Source organism: Lontra canadensis, unplaced genomic scaffold, assembly GCF_010015895.1.
Source record: "Lontra canadensis isolate GAN:19392208 unplaced genomic scaffold, GSC_riverotter_1.0 scaffold46, whole genome shotgun sequence".
Classification (NCBI taxonomy): Eukaryota; Metazoa; Chordata; class Mammalia; order Carnivora; family Mustelidae; genus Lontra; species Lontra canadensis.
This window is the reverse complement of record NW_022631040.1, coordinates 3014350-3038104: the sequence shown is the minus strand read 5'-3', so window position 1 is coordinate 3038104 and position 23755 is coordinate 3014350. Positions and strand designations below refer to the sequence as shown.

Here is a 23755-nt window from a genome sequence, read left to right as displayed (position 1 = left end):
ATTAGTGGGGATAATTGTAGAGATATTACTGAGCATGTTTTCAATGTGCATCTTATCAGCCTAAGACATAATCTAGCAGGACAGTAAATGTAGGAAATGGACAGAAGCCAAAGTCTTGATGTCCCTTTGAACACCGCCAAATGGATTTTACACAAATTCCTCTAGTAATGAGCTACGAACATGTTCAGGCTGTTTGTTTATTCTCAGGATTGGGCAGAAGTTTGTCCTTGTTGGGAAGCCATGGCTCCATATCCTTATCTTCCACAAACTTAAGGAAAATGAAACAGAATTAATGGAATCCTAAATTTAAAATTAACAAAGCTCTCAGAAAATTTTGAACTTTCTTGGCCTTAATTTTGACATTGGCCTTGGTGGCAATAAGATTTACTCTCTCTGAAACCTATAGATTATCTCCTCCTGAGTTAACAATTAACCCCGACCCCTTGCATTTGAAACATTTACTTCTAATCCTAGATTCTATCCATTACAGACTAACATGAATAAATACTATTACTGATTTATTGTGCCTCCAAAATGATCATTAGAAAGTTCAAGGTGCATTTCCAAAAACCTATTCAAACATACCCTTCTTAATTTAAAACCTGGATATTAAGTCACCTGCCAAAGCTATCAGAGTATAACTATCCTTGGAATTGATGGAAAGGATCTAATCAGGCAGTTACTGTTAACAATGGACATAGCGGCAAAACTCTAAGGTAATGATCTTTCATCCACGGTTTTCAACTACAAAGATGTACCACTGGGGCACCTGAGTGGCTCAGTCTGTCAAGCCTCTGCTTTCAGCTCAGGTCATGATCCCTGGATCCTGGGGTGGAGTCCTGCACTGGGTTCCCTGCCCAGGAGGGAGCCTGCTTCTCCATCTCCTTTTGCCCCTCCTCCCCACTTATTCTCTCTCTCTCTCAAATAAATAAATAAAATCTTAAAAAAGAATAAAAAGATGTACGTACCACTTTCTCCTTATTGCTAGACATTTATCCTATCAGGATAATTCAAACTGAGAATTGCTAGGAACTCTTTGGAAACTGATGACTGAAGAAGTGGACAGCTTTCACCCAAGACAAAGAAACAAGACTAAATTTTCCAATTTTTTTCTAGTTAGTTTCCTCCGTTCAGCTCTACTAATCTTGCCTTTTATTGTATTTTGGAAAGAACATCACTGAACTAATACTAGTAGGGTGACTGCATGGGATTAAAAAAAAAACACAAAATGATCTACATATTTCTTTAACTGTTACAAACAACAAATTACGAATGTCGTAACTCCTTACATCGAGTTTACAAATCACTACCCTCAAACCCACAATTTATCCTAAAAGAGACTAACTGGTCATTGCTATAGACAGACTGTTTGTGGTCACTCCCTTTTTCTCCCACCATGTGAGCCTGCAATATGAAGACTGAGGTCTATGAACCAGAAAGCAGTTTCTTAAAAGACAATGAATCTGCTGGGAACCTGACCTTGGATTTCCTCACCTCTAGAACTATGAGAAAGAAATTTATGTTATTTATAAGCGTCCCCCGCCCCCCACCAGTCTATGGTATTCTCTTACAGCAGTCTGAATGGACTAAGACAGTCATTGTTTGTGTATGAAATAAAATTAAGTATCATTTAAAGGAACTATGGCTAACTCTCCTACCCATCAAATCTTGAGTTTGTTAAACTCATCTATCCATTTATTAATTTAACATTTTCCAGGAGCCAATAACGTGCCAAATAATGTGCTAGACACTAGGATATGATGACACAGGTCTATTGCCCTTCAGTTTTGTAGGAAGAGGCCTGCAAGTAAATAAGGACCATCAAGTAATACTGGGTGCTCTCATACAAGCATGATTAGAGAGTGCGGGAGATTAGAGAGCAGTTAAGTTCTTTATACAATCTGTTTTTGCAGTGATGTCTACGAAAATACCACAGGGTATTTTCTCAATAGACAAAATAGACAAAATTTCTCAATTCACTTGCAAAATGGCTATAGATAGTATAGGACTCAAACCACACACTTATATCCCTCTGTAGTGCACATAATAAAACTGGATCCCTTTCAAAGCAGGTCAAGCTATTTGGTTATGTCAGTAAAGAAGATGCCTTCCCACCCTCTCTTTTCTGCTACAGTACAAGGAATAAAAAAATTATGGGCCTCACCAGATATTTGGCTTAAGGTATACAGGCCACAGTATATTGAATTTATTTCATTGTTTCCAGCATGGCAAGGACAGCCTTTAGCCTTCTGGGTGCCCAAAATCAATCAATCAATCAAGTAATCTTAAAGTATTCTAATTTTGACAGTTTGGAGTTTGGGTTTTCTAATTTTTTCTTTCTTTTTTTTTTTTTTTTAAGATTTTATTTATTTATTTGACAGAGAGAGAGATCACCCGTAGGCAGAGAGAGAGGCAGAGAGAGAGGGAGAAGCAGGCTCCCCGGTGAGGGGAGAGCACCATATGGGGCTCAATCCCAAAATCCCGATATCATGAGCCAGAGGCAGAGGCTTAACCCACTGAGCCACCCAGGAGCCCCATTTTCTAACTTTTTCATTAGTATCTTTGAACAGAGCCATTTAAACATATCTCTTTGGGGCTGGCAGGGAGAAGGGGCCAGGTTGGAAAAAGTCATCATCTAAAGAACTGAAGTGCAAGATTCAACATTAACGGTACTTTGATGATTTGCTAGATATTTTCTTTCATCTTATTCTCATCCTAACTCCTTTTCTCCAGTAACCAATGAATGCTGTGAGAAGCTAAGTGTCTTAGCCAAGGTCAAACAACAGGTAACAAATATAGGTGCCCGACACTGATCTTTTCCCGACTAGGTCTTAAACACTATGCGAATACACTAAAAACAAAACAAAACAAAACAACCCAAACTACCCCCCCACCAAACCTCACCCTTCTAAAGGGGCTTCATTAGATCACTAAGACTTAGAGGCCACTTAGTGGGTCCCATTTAGTTGGTACGGTAATTCCAGCATTCTGCAACTCTTCTGCCAAGCTCCATTCCCTTCAAGGGAGCGTGCCGTAAGCCTTTGGCTGCAATGAGCGTCGGCGATCACTCAGTGCAAGCTCGAGGGACGCAAACATGCCGCTTCCTCGCAGGTGCGCGCGCACCTGTCGCTAGCCGCGTGCGCGCTGCGAGGGACGAGGTACGTGTCCGTGCGCGTGCGCCCGGCAATATTCCCCCATACACGCGCCGTACGTGGGCGCCGTAACCCTGCGCTCGGAGTTTCGGGCCGCGATTCGGTCCCGAGCCGAGTGGAAGTCTGGGAGGGGCGTGTTCCTGGGCGGTCGCGGCTCCCCCTGGTGGCGGCCGCGCAGCGCTGGAGGCGCGCAGTCAGGCGTTCTCCGCGGGCAGCCGGCGGCGGGGCCTTGCCTTATAGCGCGGGGTCCTCGGCAGCCTGGGTGTCTACTGCCCCAGCTGCTGTCGTAGGCGAGGACCGCTGCTAGTGCGGCTGCTGTTGGTTCGCGGCGGCGGCGGCGGCGGCGGAGGAGGAGGAGGAAGAGGGCGAGGCAACAGGGGAAGAAGGAGGCAGGCGCGGCGGCGGCGGCTTCGCCCGGGGCCGGCGGCGGCGGCGAGGGGGGGGGAAGATGGCGGACGTGCTCAGCGTCCTGCGACAGTACAACATCCAGAAGAAGGAGATTGTGGTGAAGGGAGACGAAGTGATCTTTGGCGAGTTCTCCTGGCCCAAGAATGTGAAAACCAACTATGTAGTTTGGGGGTAAGTCCGGCTTGGCTGTGGCCTGGGGGATGGCCGGGCAGAGTTGGGCGCCCCCAGGCGACCTCTTTCCTAACCCCTCCCCCCGATTCCCTTTGGGGATGGAGGAGAAAACGGGTCCCTGGGTAAAAGTTTTTCCTAGAAAAGAAGTTAAACACTTTCAGGTGAGGAGGGAATAGGAGGAGGTGCGTCTTGAGTAGTCTATTTTCTTTAAGTCTTTGGGACGCCAAAGGGAAAGGTACCAAGGGAGTTTCTGACTTCTCTAGTTCATTTCTGCGGGTGCGTGTCGAGTGTTAGCTGTGTGTGTAGCTGCAGAAAAGGGCACACCGTCCGGTCCTGGAGACGTCTTTCTGTGTTCTTTAGTTTTTTTTTTTTTTTTTTTTCCTCCTTTCTCTACGAGGCTACCGTGTGTTTAACTATCCCTCCTGCCCCTTGCAGCTCCTGGTCTGTTTCTGTTTCTTTCGTAAAATTCCCTAAAGAAGAGAGAAGGTAACCAACTATGTGAAGTGAGAACGGGAAAAAGATTTGGTCACTTTGGAAGAGCCCTCAAAACCCGTGTTAGTTAGGGCCGAAGGCAGGAGTTTCCTCCTGTAACCAGGAGTTACTGGTGAAATGGGGTGAGCTTTACAGATCTAAGTAAGGTACTGAAGGTGTTGTGTGGTTTTTAGGAAATGTGTTTTAAAGAGAAATGTCTTGGAACGTTGGTCCACTCGGGGTTTTCTGAATTTAAGTCATTAAGGAAAATCTCTAGAAATAGGTCTGATAATCGTTTGGGGCCTTTGTAGTGATGTTTCTGTCATTGGTATTTCATTTGGGTAATTGGAAGCTTGGGCCAGAACTTCCATACTCATTTCACTTGATTGAATGGGAGCACTGGGCTTTATGAAGAGTTGATGAAAAGCTAGGGAAAATGTAGTTTGTTGGTTTCTAGTTTTTTGGCCTTGAGGGCTTATGATTCGATTAGCTTTATGAAATGTTGAGGCAGTGACATCATTAAGTTTCCTGCGTTTTGTCCTTACAGAAGAATTTGCACAGACAGTTACATTGATGGGAATTTTAACTGATTTATTTCTTTCTTTAAAAAATGGTTGAGGAATAGTCACGGTGTAGGGTGGTTCAATCTGAAGAATAGAAAAATTTCATAACACCATGGTTCCTGACTCAAAGGAGGTTGACTTAATCAGAGTGGATCAGATAAAACAGATTATTTGGTAAGAATTGCATTCTGGCCTTTAAGAGAGTAATCACTTATAGCTTGGGGTATTAGAATAGGTTTCACAGAAGTGTGTTTGGGATGTAGATGTGCTACAAATTTTTCTTGAACAAATGAATGAACAAATGAGTAAGCTTTAAAGAATGGGTAAAGAACTTGAGGGTGACATGATGGGTTAGGTCTTAAAGGACATGCTTAATGGCATGAGAGCTGGAAGGGAAATGTTTTGATAGTTCAACGAAGCTGGTAGTGGAAAAAGGACTGCTTAGAATAGATTTCAAACTCTAACAACAGTGAATCACACCAATAAATACATTTTTAGTTCATTTATTCATCTCTGTATGCATATGTACATACGTCCATAACTGTAAACAATAGTTATCCTTATTACATGCTGTACATTATGTTACTTTGCTTTTCTATATCATCAAAAAAAGTTACCTATATATTACATTTCATAGTACAATATTTGGTAATGATGTGTGATCTGAAATATATCAGTCTAGAGGAAAAGTGGAAATACAGGCTAGAGAAGTGTAGGTTGGGGCTGATTACTTTGGGCTGTATTCAGATGAATTTAAATAACACATTGACATTTTCAGGTGAGGAGTATGTAGTAGGAAGGGTGAGATTGAACACTAATATTGTTGAGCAAATAGTATTATGTGCTTTCATTAAAGAGCCTGCACCTCTAAACTGCATTGTTTTATCACACGTAGAATTCATTATGGTTTTGCATCATTAGTTTAATTTGAGGGATGTCATAAGAATTATACCTCTGAAATTCATTGTTGTGTTTACTGTAAGAATGTCATTAAGGATGCTGTTCAGCAGTATCTCACTTTAGGAGACATAGGATAAATTTCTTTTAAGTTGAGCCCTGGCAGAAGTTGTATTTCTCCTAATCAGTTTGTTTTCTCTTGTGGATCCTTTGTAACTGATTAGATTCCTCTCTCTATAGACGAAGACCAGAACCAAATTTGGGCCAGTTCTAAAAAGTGTATATAGTACCTTAGAGTATGAATAGGGTGTGCTTTCCTTCTTGCTTTTTGTCATTACCTACCTTTGTGTTCTTTTGCTTTAATGACAGTTCCACTTACAAAATTTCATACTTTATGGATATTTTTGTTAATCATGTTAAATTCATTGTTGGGTAGCAAAGTAAGTATAGATAAATTCGAACGAATAATTAAGTCCAAGGAGTTGAATTAAAATAGAGTATAAATCTTGTTTTAATTATTTCAGGACTGGAAAAGAAGGCCAACCCAGAGAGTACTACACATTGGATTCTATCTTGTTTCTACTTAATAATGTGCACCTTTCTCATCCTGTTTATGTCCGACGGGCAGCTGTAAGTAAAATTCATTTTAAAACTTTTTTTTATTTCTTTTTTATCCTTTTTGATGGTAGGAATCGTTATGTCATTGTGCACTAAGATTGGTGTCTGAGAACTTTATTTCAACATTTGGCGCCCAAACAGGGACCTCTTCAGGACTCCATAGAGTCCTTGTAAGCAGTGTGGGACGACATCATTTGGCATGAATCACTTCCCTCATGGGTTTCAGATCAAAAGAATAAAAGGTTTGTTTGTATGAAAGTCTACTGGAGGGTCAAAATTAGATCACTGTGATTTATGCGGATTTTTAAATCTGTGATTTTCATGTAAAATGTGGGCACTGTTTATAAGAACAGAAGTTTTGAAGGCATTTACAGTAATGTTTTAAGAAATTCATAAGCTTATGGAAGGACCCTGATATGCAGAACTTTAGTTTAATCTCAAGAAAACTTTTTTGGGAGCATCAAAAAGAATCAAGATTAACAGACAACTTTAAAATTAATTTTTTAACCAATTTAATAAACCTTTTTAATACCTCATTGACAAACTCATTTGTTTTCAGTTTTGCCTGCTTTCAGCATCTCAGTATTTGAACACCTCGTTTCTGAATAGGTTATAAATATTCAGCATCTACTACATATTGAAGAAGTGATACATATGGTAAAACTACTTGAGATGTTGGAAATAGTGGGATAAAAATAACAACGTTTCTGTAAACTTACATTACCTCATCTTAAATGTTTAAAAACTGAATTAGGCAGTAATGAGGATATTTTGTTGACTGTGTCCATTCATTTTGTGGTAATAAAGATGATCCAGGTACTAGCTTTAGATTTAGAAATTATATTATTGAGAAATGGTTGTAGCTGTAATTGTTACCTTTCTTCTCATGTGTTTTTCTTAAATACTTCACAGAAGTAAAATACTTCTATAATTTTAGGGTTTTACAAATTTTATTCTTTCCTCTTTTGTGTTATTTGCTCTTTCTTGTGAGCAGACCATTTCTGAAGTAAGTTTTCCTAAGCCATGGCTCCTTTTTTAATGTGTATAGACCTGTATCTTTCTCAGTTTCTTGTATTATGTCCATAATTTATTAGTAACCAAATGATGAAGTATGTTATCAGACTTAGAAACAGTAATTTAAAGAAAATTAAGTCTTTTAAGTATTTATTATATATCCCATGTAGGGTGGTTTTTAAAAATAAGCACACAAAAATCTGTAGGCTCTTAAATATTTATACTCATAGCAGAAATTAAAATTTAGCCTGCTCTTAAAAAAAAGTTAATTTTAAGTGATTCAGTATAGTTTATTTCTGTCATCAAGGAGTGTGTGTGTGCAGAATGGTGCAGTAGTTAGTATAAGATAATTAGCCAAAGGATTCTTGTTACTTCATTTTTGCTTATATAAAGTGACAAAGTGATTTTAATTTATAATCTTGCAGCCACCTGTCATTCCTGTACTCCGTTGTTGATATTATAAAAATGATACGGAAAATTGTGGTAATTACAGGATTTATTGAATTCATGGCCCGAAGATGACTTGGTGACTAAAGTATGCAGTTTTATTTGTTTTGCTTACCTCTTTACAAACTGCTAATATAGAAGCTTAAAGGAAAATTATCCATTTTACCAAAATAGATACATTTTCCAGGTTTAATTTTTTTAATCTTTTCCCCTTTCTTACAGAGTTTTGTATACACTCAAGGATAAAAAAGAAATGTGTAATATGGAAAGTATACACTCAAGGATAAAAAAGAAATGTGTGATATGGAAAGTAAACAACTGCCATTAATGTTTTCTTGTATAATCTCCTCTTAAGTTTTTTTCCCCATGCTTAAATAGCGCATACCTATTGTTATTATGAAAACTTAGGTTAATGGCTAAGATAGTGTATTTTGGAGTTCAAGTAGAATATTTTGAAGAAGTCTGTTTTGCGTTTGAGGCAAGAAGGCACTTGGAAATGTGTAAAGTGAGCAGGCAGTAGGACTAAAAAGATAATTACCTAAAGCATGGAGAGTATCATGAATAAAATAAAAAAATACTTAAGGTAAGCCAAGGGAACAAAAAAGATTGCAGTTGATATTTTGAAGAAGGATGGGTCATTGTTTTATTTCTACTGATTATTTTTTATATATCTTACTTGAATTTTAAGAATGAAGTTATTTAAAGTTAATATTCATAAAAATTTTCAAGACTTTTATTGGCTCTTTTAGCCTAACTCCCTAAAGATAAAATCTTAAATAAATATTATCAAGATATGTTGGAATGAAATTCATACATTACACCATGTTTGTCTTTATTATTCCTTATAATTGTGTTGTTTTGATAACTAATTTAAAATTTTCACTTCAGACTGAAAATATACCTGTGGTTAGAAGACCTGACCGAAAAGATCTACTTGGATATCTCAATGGTGAAGCATGTGAGTAATTTTTAACTTTCTCTCACTTTCATTTATTTATTTATTTTTAAAGATTTTATTTATTTACTTGACAGACAGAGATCACAAGTAGGCAGAGAGAGAGAGGAGGAAGCAGGCTCCCCACAGAGCAGAGAGCCCCAAGTGGGGCTCGATCCCAGGACCCCGGGATCACGACCTGAGCCGAAGGTAGAATCTTTAACCCACTGAGCCACCTAGGTGCCCCTTGCTCTCACTTTTAAATAGCCATTGTTTCTTTCCTTCCCCTGTGAAATAAAAAAGCAATGGGACGAGAATTTGTATTTCCACTAAAAAATTAACTTTCCAGCAGCATATGTTTGCATATGCTCTCCATTCTTTTCTTTTATGGTGAATGCACTATTTTTGCTTCTAAGGCCAGTCACACTTCTCTGTCTATAGACTCCATTTCCTTTCATACTCTGAAAGACTTTGCCTTTATGAATTGTTACTTCTTTCGCATCATCATCTTCCTCTTTTTCTCTGCATCATTCCCTTTACTGTAAGATCTCTCATTGAAAAACAGTTTTTTGACCCCACATTCCTAGTATCTGTTGAATTTGTCTTGAATTCTTTGTTAACAATTGTGTGATCTCACTGCTTCCCTCTTGACTCCACTTCAGTCTGGCTTTCCTACTCAACATCTCTAAAATCACTGTTAAAAGTCAGCACTGATTTAGGGGTTACCAGTTCCTTTCATCTCATATCCATATCTTGGCCTTTCAACAGCATTTGACACTGTTGATGACTCTTTTTTGGAAAGGCTTTCTTCACTTGGCATTTGGGGCACCAGACTCCTTTGATTTTCTTTCTATTCATTGTCCATCTCTCATTTTATTTTGCTTGCCAATCTTCAGCCCTGATCTATTCCTAAGCTCAAGTTATAAATCCACTGTTCACATCTTTCCTTGGATATTTAATAGGTATGTGAAATTCAACATACCTGAAATAGAATGCTGATTTCCTCCTTCCTTTCTCCCCTCAAACAAAACTAAAATAGCAGGTCTGGTCTCCCAGTGTTTCCATCTCAATAAATTCTTTCCCGTTCATGTAGTTGTTAAGGAAAAACCCTAGAAGAATCTTTGATTACTTTGATCAATTTCATGAGCAAATCCTTTTTTTTTTTTTTTTTAACTTTAAAAGTATGACACTTTTTAAAACATTCTATCCTATCCTGTTCCGTTCTCCCCCTTTAGACTTGCATAGCCCTCTTACAGGCCCCCACTCTGTATTTTCTGGTATAGTCTTTGTCCTACCCATTAGAGTGACCTGTTTGTGAAAATGCATATAAACTTAATTGTGTCACTTACCTGGTCAAGCCCATCCTGTGGCTTCCCGTCATACTTAGAATAAAGCTTACACTTCTTGTTCTTTTCTGACGTATGTGATCTTGCTTCTGCCTAAATCTCTGTGGCCTCATCTTCTTCCAACCCTCCTCTGCTTACGGCAGTCCTGTCTTACTGATTCTTTTAAGTATCCTAACTTTTCAAGTCTTTGTACTTGCTGTTTTCTCTGTGTTACTTCTTGTTTCTCTGCATTGTCATATGTCTTACTTCTTACTACCTCATTCACATCTGTGCTTATGAAGTCTTCTATCAGAAAGGACTTACCAGGGGCGCCTGGGTGGCTCAGCTGGTTAAGTGGCTGCCTTCAGCGCTGAGGTCATGATTCCAGGGTCCTGGGATTGAGCCCCACATTGGGCTCCCTGCTCAGCAGAGAGTCTGCTTCTCTCTCTCCCTCTGCCTGCTGCTCTGCTTATTTGTGCTCTCTTTCTGTTAAATAAGTAAAAATCTTTAAAAAAATAAGGACTTACCATTCTAAAATATAAAATAGTGTTTTGCCACATGTGTGCATCTATGTATAATATCTTCCTGATTTATTCATCAAATTCCTTACATTGATTTGAAATTACGTATTTGTTTATTTATATATTGTCTCCCCCAGTAAAGGGTAAACTCTAAGAGGGCAAACACTTGTTAAATACCCAGCATTTAGAACAGTGGTAAATAGTGGGTGCTTACCTGTATAAATGATATATCATTAATTTGCTGTCTTAAAAAATATGAGAATAAATATGTATAATAAATTGATATATAATATAAATTGATGAGTATGAATAAATTGATATAATCTTATAATAGTATGAATAAGTCAATATAATTCTGATTGGCCCTAACCTTTCTTGGGGTGGAGTTTACTACCTTTAAGTCATTAATAGCTATCTTAACACATATTGTGCTCCATGGCTTTAACAGTAAGATTGACTTGCACAGTCTCTTGCATAATGGAAAGACCATCATCAGGAGTGTCGTCTTTTTGTGTTGTCCTCACTGAACATTCAGCAAGCACTTACTGAGTGGTTATTCCTTTACTTTTTTTAGATTTATTTATTAGAGGTGGATGGAGGGAGGCAGCGTGCGAGTGGGCATTAGCTATAGGGAGGGGCAGAGGGAAAGGGAGAAGATCTCAAGCAGCCTCCCTGCAATCGCAATCTGAGCTGAAGAGTGGATGCTCAACTGATTGAGCCACCCAGGTGCTCCTTGAATGGTTATTCTTAAAGGCGTTGCACTTAGTGCTATATACAAAATGCAAAATTCCTTTCCTCAACATGTTTACCATTGGGAAAGACAGATAAAATAAGGGTTAAAATCTTGGGAGAGGATTGAGGAGGGATTCTAATTCTGCTGTGAGGAGGATGGAGTTGAGAATAGGCAAAGACTTTTTTTTTCTTTTTTCTTTTTTAAACACTATGGTGTACTTGTTAGAAAATGGACTTTTTTTTTGCTTCGGAAGATCTGGTATAGATTCTAGGATTTTCTATTTTTAAGTATCTCCGGTGAGCTTGATAAGTAGGCTGGTTAGTGGGGGAGAGTACTTTAGGGCAAATAAATGGTTTTTCTTTTTAGAGTCCAGAAAAAAGTTACCCTTTAATCATCCATGTCATTTCCTGTAGTTTCTATAGGACAAATAAATTTAGTCATCAAGTATATTCCTTTGGTATTTTTAAAACAAATTGTTGAATTAATGGTTTAATGAGCAAGTTGAGGAAATCTTAAGACATTCCATGTTCTTAGACAAGGAGACAGAACAGCTTAAAGATATCAGTTCATAATATAGATTACATATTTAACATGATCCCAATAAAAATCTTTAGTTTTTCTTGAGGGAGGGGTGGAACTAGACATGATGATGTTAAAATCCATTTGGTAAAAGTAGCTGTCATAAAAGTTTGGAGAAGAGCAATGAGAAAATACTGTTTTGGAGTGTAGAACTAATTATAGAGCCCTAGTAATTTATGTGAATAAACTGATAGAACAGTTTTTTATCTGTTAAATGTTAAATTATGTGAATTTGACACAATTAAAGAAGGATGTCAAATCAGTGGGGGAAAGATAGGATTATTCAAGTAATAGGTTGGTAAAAATTCAAGAGTTCTGTATTATTAAAGACCTGACAAGTTGGGAAAAAATATTTCAACTCCTGTCACAGTGAATTGACCGGTCTTACCGATAATATGAAGTGGTTCTATAAATACATGCATAAATGACCAAAAACCCAATAGATTATTGTCATACAGTTCAAAGAAAAAGTGATGAAATCATATAAAAAATGCTTATTTCACTCATAATTATAAATTGAAAGTATACATAGTATTTTTTTTAACCTCATTGATAACAATTTTTCAGTTTAATAATACGCTTAGGAGTCTCTGAGGAAACAGATATCCTAATGTATTTTTAGTTGTAGTGTCACTTGATGAAATTCCCACTGAAAACACTACATCTGGGACTTTATCCTAGAGGTATGATTGAAAATGCATGAACAATGTGTCATTGTTTGTAGTGACAAAAACTGGTTAGAACTGAACTGCCCATGGATAGATAGGGTACTAGTTAAATAAATTATAATTAATCCGTACAAGAAATACTATGTAGATTTAAAAAGAAAGTTAAAGAATGCTCCACAAACTGATATGTTAAAGCTCTGTTACTAGGTTAAAAAAAAAAAAGGTTCATGACAGTGTGTATAGTGTGCTGCCTTATATATTAAAAAAGGAGAAGAATAAAAGTGTATCTTTGTATTTCTTGTAACTAGAGAGAGAGACTAGAAAGATCCACAAGAGACTGACAGTAATGGAGGGTGGTGAGAACTAGATGGATAGGGACTGGTACATTCTTTTGTTAGTTTCATTATTTTGAACCATTCAAAAATTAAATGATTTAATTTAAAAAGTAATTATTATTTTTTTTACCAATTGTAACTAAAAATTGCATTTTTAAGGCGAATGCTAATTTAAAGAGTTTTTCTTTATATGTATATGTTTATGTATTTTAGATAACATTTTGTGTGTATGTGTGGTAATTAACATTAGAATATATGTTCTATAAAGTGACCAGTTGATTTTTCAGTCAGATTATTACAATAATTTGTAAACTAAATTATTAAAAATATTTTGTCCTTTTACAGACTTTTAAATACAGATTAATCTTTTATAATTTTTTAGAAAACTGCTTTAAAACTTATTTTTTTTCCTAGGGAAATCACTGTATTATATACAGTAAGAATTATTATTATAAGAATTATTATATGCAGTAAGAAATAACAAATATTGGGCATTTCTTGTAATAATGTCAAGTGTATGTGTTCAAATATTGGTCTTCTTACATAATTCTTTTTAAATCTCTAGCAACATCCGCAAGCATAGACAGAAGTGCCCCTCTAGAAATAGGTCTTCAGAGATCTACCCAAGGTATGTTTTGTCACATATTTATATTGAACTTTGAAAAAGTTATTTCAGAACTATGTACTTACTTACTTTTTTTTTTTTTCTTGAAGTAAAACGGGCTGCAGATGAGGTTTTAGCAGAAGCAAAGAAACCACGCATTGAGGTAATGGGACTTTATTTTAAATGTGAATCGTAGTATTACTACATTGGGTTTGTATATGAATAAGAATTCTTTTTCATAGTCGTCCTAGGAGCTTTTTTTCTGGAAAAATTGTTGTAGTATAATGAATGTTTGATTAATAGTAGTTTGAGCTGTAGTTTAAGATCTCTTACATAGAAGTTATGTGTTGGACAGATCACTTTTCTTTTATATCCTCATGAAAGTATTGGGCTAGGTCAGGAGTTGGAAAACTACTTCTGTTAGGAATCATTTTAGTAAGTATTTTAGGCTTTTTGGGTCATTTAGTGTCTGTTAACTACTCCACCCTGCTATTATAGTGCAAAAGTAGGAAGAGGCAATACTTACATGAATTGGCAAGGCTGTATTCCAATAAAATTTTATAAACTGGATGGTGAGCCTGCTTTTGGGTTGTAGTTTGCCTACCCCTGGAATAAGATGGTATGAGAATTTGCTTCACTCTTCAGAACTGTGAACATGAAGTGCTTATTACAGTTATTTCTTAAAATATTGGTGTGTATTAATATGCCCACCTGAGTGGCTCAGTCAGTGCTCCTGGTTTCAGCTCAGGTCATGATCTCAGGGTCTTATACTCAGCTGGTGTCTGCTTGAGATTTTCTCCCTCTGCCCCTCTGCCCTCCTCATCCTTGCATGCACCCCCTTCTCTCTAAAATAAATATTAAAAAAAAAAATACTGGTGTATTAGGTTGCATTTTTTTTGTGGTGTTTTATAGCCAGCAAGTGGAATACTAATATTGGTAAATAAGGGTAGGTCACATGAAATAGAAGCTGTATAAGAAATGCAGTTACCTTTAAATAGAAAAGTCATTGAACAGCTAGGGTACTGCATAAGAAAGTTAAGCCTTAGAAATTCTGATTTTATGATTATGAGGTTATTTATTTACATTTTTTAACAAATCCCAGATCAGATACATACAAAACTCCCTGACCATGGAAGATTATGTACAAGAAGTAGCCTTAAAATCTGAGAAATGGGGACGCCTGGGTGGCTCAGTTGGTTAAGCGGCTGCCTTCGGCTCAGGTCGTGATCCCAGCGTCCTGGGATCGAGTCCCACATCGGGCTCCCTGCTCAGCAGGGAGCCTGCTTCTCCCTCTGCCTCTGCCTGCCACTCTGTCTGCCTGTGCTCTCTCTCTCTGACAAATAAATAAATAAAAATCTTTAAAAAAAAAAAAAAATCTGAGAAATGACTGAACTGGTCAATATATCAATTAATAATATAGAAAATAGTAGTCATCACTAATGTTAACATTACTAGAAACCATAATCTTTTCCTTTCACACTTGTATAAAAATCAAATAGTTGTACCTTTTGCCTGCTACATAAACAGCAAAGCATCCATAGTTAAGGATAAAATGGTAACTTTTAAAGGGACAGGGTGGTTGGTAAGTATGTTCTATATAATCATTGACAGAATTTGATGTTAAAACAGTACAATTTTGTTTTAATTAATTTTAAGACAATTTTAATTAAGCATACTCTGAGACATGGACTTGTTGTTTCTTAGTTAATGATCATAGTAATAATTAGCTCATTGTTTTTCTTCTGTTCCTGGTGACTTTTGTATACTTTATGTATATTAACTCATGTAATCCTCAGCCACAACTTCCTGAAGTTGGCAGTACTATGCATGTCATCAATGAGCAAACAAACCCCTCAGAGAGCGTAAGTTACTTGCTGAGGTTCACAGAACCAGAATTAGAGCCCAGACTATCTGGCTTCTAGCCATTCTACATATACTGACTACAAATTTGGCAGCAGTACTACAGAAGTTTTCACCAGCTCTCTCTGTATGAAAGAAGGTTATGACCCACTGTGAACAGTGAGTGAATTTAGAAACACTATTTATTTGGAAAAACCTGAATTTACAGTTAAATTATTTTAAATAAGTAGAACATGTTGAAAGTACTAATTTGCTAGGCTACCATTAATTTGGAACATCAGCAAGAAATAGCATAATATAATTCTTTCCAGAGTATTTATAAAGTTACAATGATTTACATAAACAACTATGTTACATAAACAGTTTTCTGTTTAGTGTATATACTCTGGGCAACTACAAGGCACTGGGCTAGGAGAGAAACCTTGAGAGCAGAGATTCTGATCTAATCTGATTAATTTCTAGGCTGCAGTTGTCTTTAAAATGAGTAGTAGTTTCCTAAGGAACTTGAGTAATTTGTATTATTACTTTCATTACAAATGGCTAAAATTTAATGCAGCTTGCTGAAATACCATCTTTGCATTCATGTCAGCATGTTTTAAATGATGGGTTAGTATTAGAGCATGAATTGGATGGAGCACAACATCGAGTATACTGATGTTTTTTATACAGTACCATATTTTGTTAGCCACAGACACTGACTGTGATCCTTAGTTTTCTCATTTGTTGAATGTGGACATTGAACTAGATCAAGTTTTGTTTTGTTTGTTTTTAAAGATTTTGTTTATTTGACAGAGAGAGACACAGTGAGAGAGGGAATACAAGCAGGGGGAGTGGGGGAAGCAGGCTTTCCACCAAGCAGGGAGCTTGATGGGGGGCTCCATCTCAGGACCCTGGGATCATGACCTGAGCCTAAGGCAGACGCTTAAAGACTGAGCCACCCTGGTGCCCCTCAAGTTTTGTTTTTAATTGAACACTTTCCAGACTAAATTTCATCTGAAATTCTGACATGCAGGTTAGAGAAAAGCTGAGCTACCAAAGGTTGAACTCAGAGAAGTGACCGTGGGGCACTTTGTAGGTAATGCCTAATGTTCTAAGGAACATGCTTTGAAAACACTCAGGTTTTACTTCTTTTTTTTTTTTTTTTTTTTTTTTTTTTTTTTTTTTAAAGATTTTATTTTATTTATTTGTCAGGGACAGAGGGAGAGAGAGCGAGCAAGCACAGGCAGACTGAGAGGCAGGCAGAGGCAGAGGGAGAAGCAGGCTCCCTGCCGAGCCAGGAGCCCGATGTGGGACTCGATCCCAGGACGCTGGGATCATGACCTGAGCCGAAGGCAGCTGCTAAACCAACTGAGCCACCCAGGCGTCCCTCAGGTTTTACTTCTGATCCTCAGAAATCCTGATGGATTCAGGACCTGGGGCAACAGGTGCAAAAACCTATCTCCACAATGAAATTTTTGACTATGGTGAAGGCGTTTCATAAAATTTTAGTGATAAATTTTCCTGAAGAGAAGGAATTTATTTGTGGTATAATACCTTATGAATAAAAGTAGATATGATACATTATGGGAAGAACGTTTAATCATGGAAAAAAGTTGCTGAAGTTCTTTGGTAAGTTTTTAATCAGTTCTACTCTTATGTGATCCAACATGTTAAATACATATTATTGTCTTTCTGTAACTAGAAGTAATCTTAGAGTCGAGCTGACTTAAGGCCAGCAATGCTTGGAATGTTATAGGCAGGAATTTATGTAAGGAAAAGTTACATGTTTTTGTTGTTTCTCTACAAGTTAGGTAAAAATGTAAGATATTTACCAGTGATTATTTTCAGGATGAAGAGTGTGTGCGCCTTGATAAAGAGAGATTGGCTGCTCGTTTGGAGGGTCACAAAGAAGGGATTGTACAGACTGAACAGATTAGGTAAGATTTTCTGTAGTAGAAAGTGTTAAGTGTATATGGAAAAGGAGATATTAATACGTTATCTACATTTACCTTCACCTCTTGCATTCATTATATGGTATTGTGTCCTAAGATCAAAAGATGTGTGGGCATGTTTTATGGTAGAGGAGATTGAAAGTTAATTATGCTTTCTGGAAAGCCTTCTTGGTTCTCTTACCATATTGATCTTTCCTTTTTAAAATTACTCTATAACCAAGCCACTCATTTTGTGATATCTTTTTGATTTATAGCAGAGGTCAGCAAACTTTTTTTGTGTAGTGACACATATTAAATACTTTTCAGCTGTAAAGGTCACATGTGGGTTTGGTTGTTTTGTTTTCTTTTTTTTCTTGGTAACTGTTGAATGCTTGTGGTAGGGAAAGCAGTCTGTGATTGCTTCATTCATAAAAGAATTGGCATGGCTGGATTTGGCCTGTGGTATTATTTGGTGATCCCTGATTTTTACTATAATTAGAATCACTTTATGATTTTTTCTTGGCACAATATAATGCTTTGGAGTTCTATCCAAACTTAAAAATTCAGTGCCTATTTTTAAAAGCTTTATTCAAGGTGACTGACATAACAATAAGCTGCACATATTTAATATAAATTGATAAGCTTTCACGTATGTATACATCTGTGAAACCATCATCGTAATCAAGATAATGAATATAACATCACCCCTATAAATTTCTTATGTACCTTTATGATTCCACACTTCTATCTATCCCCATATCCTAGCCTTTCTAGGTAACCGTTGATCTGCTGTTAACATAAATTAGCTTTTTATAGAGTTAAGTATAAATGGAATTATGTAATATGTACTTTTTGGGGGGGTCTGGCCCCTTACTTAGCATAATCATTTTGAGATACATCCATATTATTGGATGTGTCAGTAGTTTGTTCTTTATTATTGCTGGGTAGTTCATTCTGTTTCATTGTATGGACGTAACACAGTTTGTTTTCCTAGGCACCTGTTTATAGTTATTTCGCTTGTTGCTGTTTTTTGGCCGTTGCAGCTAAAGCTATGTTCATTTTGTACAAGTTTTTTATGGACATATGTATTTATTTCCACTGAGTAAATACCTAGGAGAGGAGTGATTGAATTGTGTACTGTTCTAGATCTGCCTTTTTAAGAAATTATCAAACTTTTCAGAGTGATTGTACCATTTCACTTTTCTACCATTCCTACATAAGAGTTCTGGTTTCTTCACAGTCTTGCAAACACTTGGTGTGGTCAGGCTTTTTAATTTTAGCTATGCTAATAGGTATAGGATGGTATCTCATTGTGATTCTATCTTGCACTTACCTCATGATTAATGATACTATGAGTATCTTGTTGTGTGCTTATTTCTGTCTTACATCATGTTTGGTGAAGTGTGTTCACATTTTTGTCCATTTTTTTCTTACTGGATTATTTTCTTATTACTGAATTTTGAAAATCTGTTGTATATTTTGGTTAAAAATCCTTTTTCAGACATAGGCTTTGCAGGTATTTCTCCCAGTCTGTGACTTGTCTTTACATTCTCCTAGCTCCCTTTTGAAAAGGAGCTTGTTTTGTTTTAATTTTTAAAACATCTCATTTATCAACATGTTCTTTTTTGAATTGTGTTTTAGTGTTATATCTAAGTTATCTTTGCCTGAACAAAGCCAACAAAGATTGTCTCATATTCTTTTGTAGAAAGTTTTTTAGTTCTAGGTTTTATGTATAAGTCTGGGATCTATGTTAATATTTTGTTTGGGTTATACAGCATGGATCAAAATCTATTTATTTTTTTATGATCTAGATACTGAAGTTCAGTTTAGTGTATGTGGATAACCCACTTATTTCAACACTATTGGTTTCCATTGAGTTGTCTTTGCACTTTCATAAAAAATCAGTTCATGTGTAGGTCTATTTCTGGACCCATTCTGTGCTGTTGATCTAGTAGTCTTTTTGCCTATCCCAAACCATTGTAATGACTTTATAAGTTTTGAAATCAGATAGTGTTAGCTTTCCAACTTTGTACTTCTGTTTCAAGGATGTTTTTCTCTGTTTTAGGTTTTTTACATTTTCACATGAGTTTTGGAATTAACATGTCATTTCCTATAAAAAAGCTCACTGGGATTTTGATTGGGATTATAGTGAATCAGTAGACCAGTTTGGGGAGAATTGACATCTTAAAAATACTGTGTCTTCTGACTATGAATAAGATGTATTTATTTCCCTTTCTATTAATGGAAAGATATTTAGATCTTCTGTAATTTAACATTTCATAATTTTCAGTGTGTAGGCCTTATACATCTTTTTGTTGTATTTCATACTTTTTGATAACTATTGTAAGTGATAGTTTAAAAAATATTCCAATTCTTGATTTATTGCTAGTATAGAGATACAATTGATTTTTGGGTGTGGGTCTTGTATCCTGCAATCATGTTAAATTCATTGATTAGTTCTTGTAATTTTTTTTTGTAGCTATCACTAGCTTTTCTACATAGATAATTATGTTGTGTACACATAAAATAAATTTTTTCTATTTTTTCCCCTTTTTTTCTTTCTAAACTGGATTCCTTTTATTTCTTGCCTTACTGCACTGGCTAGACTTGCTGACTCCCCACTAATCCAATGTTGAAGAAGCAGTGAGATCAGACATTCTTGTTTTGTTCCTCATCTTAGGGGAAAGCATTCTTTCACCATTAAGCATGTTAGCTTAGGTTTTTTTTGGTTAGATACCCTTCAGTAGCTTGAGGAAATATCTTTTTCCTTATTTGCTGAGAGTTTATCAGAAAGGAATGTTGCTCTGGTCACTTCTGATTCTACTGAGATAATGGTATAGTTTTCTTGCTGATAATGATGAATTAAATTAATTTTTTGATGTTTGCATTTTATGGATAAACACTACTTCAATATTTTATTAGTTATCTTGCCGTATAACAAAATTTTTTTTAAATTTATTTCTTTTCAGCATAACAAAATTCATTGTTTATGCACCACACCCAGTGCTCCATGCAATCCGTGCCCTCCATAATACCCAACACCTGGCTCCCCCAACCTCCTACCCCCCACCCCTTCAAAACCCTCAGATTGTTTTTCAGAGTCCATAGTCTCTCATGGTTCGTCTCCCTTTCCAACTTCCCCCAACTCCCTTCTCTCTAACTCCCCTTGTCCTCCATGCTATTTGTTACGCTCCACAAATAAGTGAAACCATATGATAATTGACTCTGCTTGACTTATTTCACTCAGCATAATCTCTTCCAGTCCCATCCATGTTGCTACAAAAGTTGGGTGTTCATCCTTTCTGATGGAGGCGTAATACTCCATAGTGTATATGGACCACATCTTCCTTATCCATTCGTCCGTTGAAGTTGCCGCATAACAAATTAACCTGAAACATTGGCTTAAACTACACATATTTATTATCTCATGGTTTCTGTGGGTCAGGAGTCTTGGGGTGATTTGCGTATCTTCTTTGCTTTAGGACCTCTCACAGTGTTGCAGTTAAGTTGTTGGTCAGGGCTGTGTTCTCAGATGTAGGCTTGGTGGGAGAAGGATCTGCTTATAAGCTCACCCATGTGGTGGTTGGTAGAATTTAGTTCTTGACAGGTTGTTAGACTAATACTTTAGTTCCTCAGGTGTTATCTAGAGGACTCTTTTGGTCCTTTGCCGCCACATTTGGTCTCTCCATGGATTATTTCACAGAAATTACAGCTTGCTTCATCAAAGTGAGCAAGCAAGAGTGCCAAGAGAGCTGTGAAGCAAGATAGAGATTTTTTTCTTTTTTTTTTTTTAATATTTTATGTATTTATTTGACAGAGAGAGAGATGCAGGGAGAACACAAACGGGGAGTGGGAGAGGGAGGAGCAGGCTTCCCACCAAGCAGGGAGTTTGATGTGGGATTTGATCCCAGGACCCTGGGATCATGACCTGAGCCGAAGGCAGACACTTAACGACTGAGCCACCCAGGTGCCCGAAATTATTTCCTTATAGCCAAATCTTCAGAGTGACACCCTATCATTTGTACATCATTCTATTTGTTAGAAGCAAGTTAGAAGCAAGATTTAGCCTCCCCACTCCCACAGGAACTGGATTATACCTGGACGTGAATGCCAAGAGGTGGATATTATTAATTATTTCAGTGGCTGCCTACACAATCATACTGTATTGTTGAATTAGAGTTTTTAAAATTTATATAGAATTTTGTACCCATGTTATTGAGGTCTGTCGTTTCTTTATAATGTCTTTATGTTGTTTCCTATCAAGATAATTCTGGTCTCAGAATGAGTTGGAAAGTACTTCCTTTTCTTCATTTTCTGGAGAAGTTTGGAATTGGTATTTCCTCCTGCATTTGGGAAAATTTGATGAAGCCATCTGTACTATAGTTTTACTTATTTTCATGTATTTCAGGTAAAGTTTTTAACTGCATATTCAACTTGTTTAATAGTAATAGGTCTATTCTGGTTCTCTCTCTTTGAATGTTTCTTTGAAGGAATTTGTCCATTTCATCTACATTGACAAATTTATTTGCATAATGTTCATAATGTTCTTTTAAGATGTCTATAATCTGTAGCAATGACCCCTCTTTCATTCTTTGATATTAGTTAGCAGTTGATGTTTTCTGTTAATTTCCTTATTGCCTGGCCAGAATTGACCAGTTTTATTGATTTTCTCAAAGAACCAGATTGGGGTTTTCTCTTCAGTTTTTGTTGGTTTTTTTTTTGTTTGTTTGTTTTGTTTTTTCTTTTTTTCTTTTTGACTCTTCTGTTTCTGCTCTGATGATAACTTCTTCTGCTTACTCTGGATTAATATGCTGTCTTTTTTTATGGTTTCTTAGAGGGAAATTAATAATCTCAACTTCCATTCTAAGAACTACTTAATGGCATCTCATATTGCTATGTTGTGTTTTCATTTTCATTCAGTTCAAAATTACTGTCTAATTTTCCTTTTGATTTCTTCTTTTACTCATGGATTATGTTCAGTTGAGTTATTTAATGTCCAGGCATTTAGGATTTTCTAGAGATTTTTGTTACTGATTTCCAATGTGTTCCAAAGTATGGTTGTGTTTTATAGGACTTTGAATCCTTTGATAAGTATTGAAACTTGGTTTTTGGCCCCAAATAAGGTCTGTTCTATAGGCATTGAATGTGTATTCTGCTGTTACTTTGGAGTGTCTTAGTATAGTCAACATGGTTGATAGTGTCAGTAGAGTCTTCTATATCCTTACTTATTTTTTGTCTTATATTGTTAATTATTGGGATGGAATTACTGAAATCTCTGGCTCTGGATTTGGCTATTTTTCTTTGCATTTCTATCAGATTTTGTTCTCTTTGAATCTCTGTTATTAGGTGTAAATGTTTAAGGTTATGTTGTTATGATGAATGGATCTTTTTATCATTATGGAATGACCTTTACCTCTGGCAGTATTCTTTGTTAAAAAAATCTACTTTTTCTTGTATTGACCTAGACACTCCTCCAGCTTTCTTTTGGCTTGTTACCATAGTATATGTTTTTATCCTTTTACTTTAAAAAAACAAAATATGGTAAAAAACACATTACATGACATTTATCATTGTAGTGTTTTAAATGTGTAGTTCATAGCCCTAAGCTCTTTCATATTGTGTAACTGAAAACTGGAATCCTTTTACTTTTAATCTATGTGTCTTTATAGTTCAAGTCCTTTAATTGTATGTGTGGATCTTTTATACTTAATGTGATTATTGATATGGTTAGTATTAGTCCATTTTGCCTTTTTTTTTTTTTAAAGATTTTATTTATTTATTTATCACAGAGACAGCGAGAGAGGGAATACAAGCAGGGGGAGTGGGAGAAGGAGAAGCAGGGAAGCAGGCTTCCCACTGAGCAGGGAGCCTGATGCAGGGCTGGATCCCAGGATCCTGGCAGACACTTAATGATTGAGCCACCCAGGCGCCCCTTGCTTATTGTTTTTTATTTGTCTTTTCTTTGTCCTGTTTTTGGGCTTTGTATTTGGAATAAGCAAATATTGGTTATAATTCTATTTTTTCTTATTGGCTTATTGGTTATAACTGTCTTGTTATTAGGGCTTTAGGGCTTTTAGTATGCATGGTTTATAGCATCACAGTCTATCCAGAAGTGTTATACTCACTACTTCCTGTGTAGTATGGGAACCTTAAAATGGTACACTTATACTGTGTTGTAAGCACCAATATGCATTGTTCTTTAAAGTGTTATCCTTTAAAGAGCTTTAAATAAGAAAAAAATCTTTTTTTTTTTTAAATTTTATTTATTTATTTGAGAGAGAGAGATCACAAGTAGGCAGAGAGGCAGGTCGGACGGCGGCGGGGAGGGGGAAGCAGGCTCCCTGCCTATCAGAGAGCTGAATGCGGGGCTTGATCCCAGGACCCTGAGACCACAACCTGGGCCGAAGGCAGAGGCTTAACTTAACCTCTGAGTTAAGCTGAGCCACCCAGGCGCCCCAAGGAAAAAATCTTACGTATTTACAGATACCATTTCCATTGTTCATTTCTTTGTTCAGATCTATTTACCTAATTTTTTCCTTGTTCCT

General features: G+C 36.5%; 1 protein-coding gene across 2 annotated transcripts in view; it reads left to right on the top strand.

The window, feature by feature from the left end:
• Positions 1 to 3386: 3386 nt before the first annotated feature.
• The window catches only part of CDC73 (cell division cycle 73), a 112485-nt gene continuing 92116 nt past the window's right edge, over positions 3387 to 23755 (top strand). For both annotated transcript variants that reach the window (XM_032872890.1, XM_032872891.1), the window contains exons 1-6: positions 3387 to 3731; positions 6187 to 6292; positions 8630 to 8699; positions 13402 to 13464; positions 13551 to 13603; positions 17128 to 17216. In XM_032872890.1, the coding sequence (XP_032728781.1) occupies positions 3601 to 3731; positions 6187 to 6292; positions 8630 to 8699; positions 13402 to 13464; positions 13551 to 13603; positions 17128 to 17216 (512 nt within the window). In that variant the 5' untranslated portion in view covers positions 3387 to 3600. The remainder of the gene's footprint in view (positions 3732 to 6186; positions 6293 to 8629; positions 8700 to 13401; positions 13465 to 13550; positions 13604 to 17127; positions 17217 to 23755) is intronic.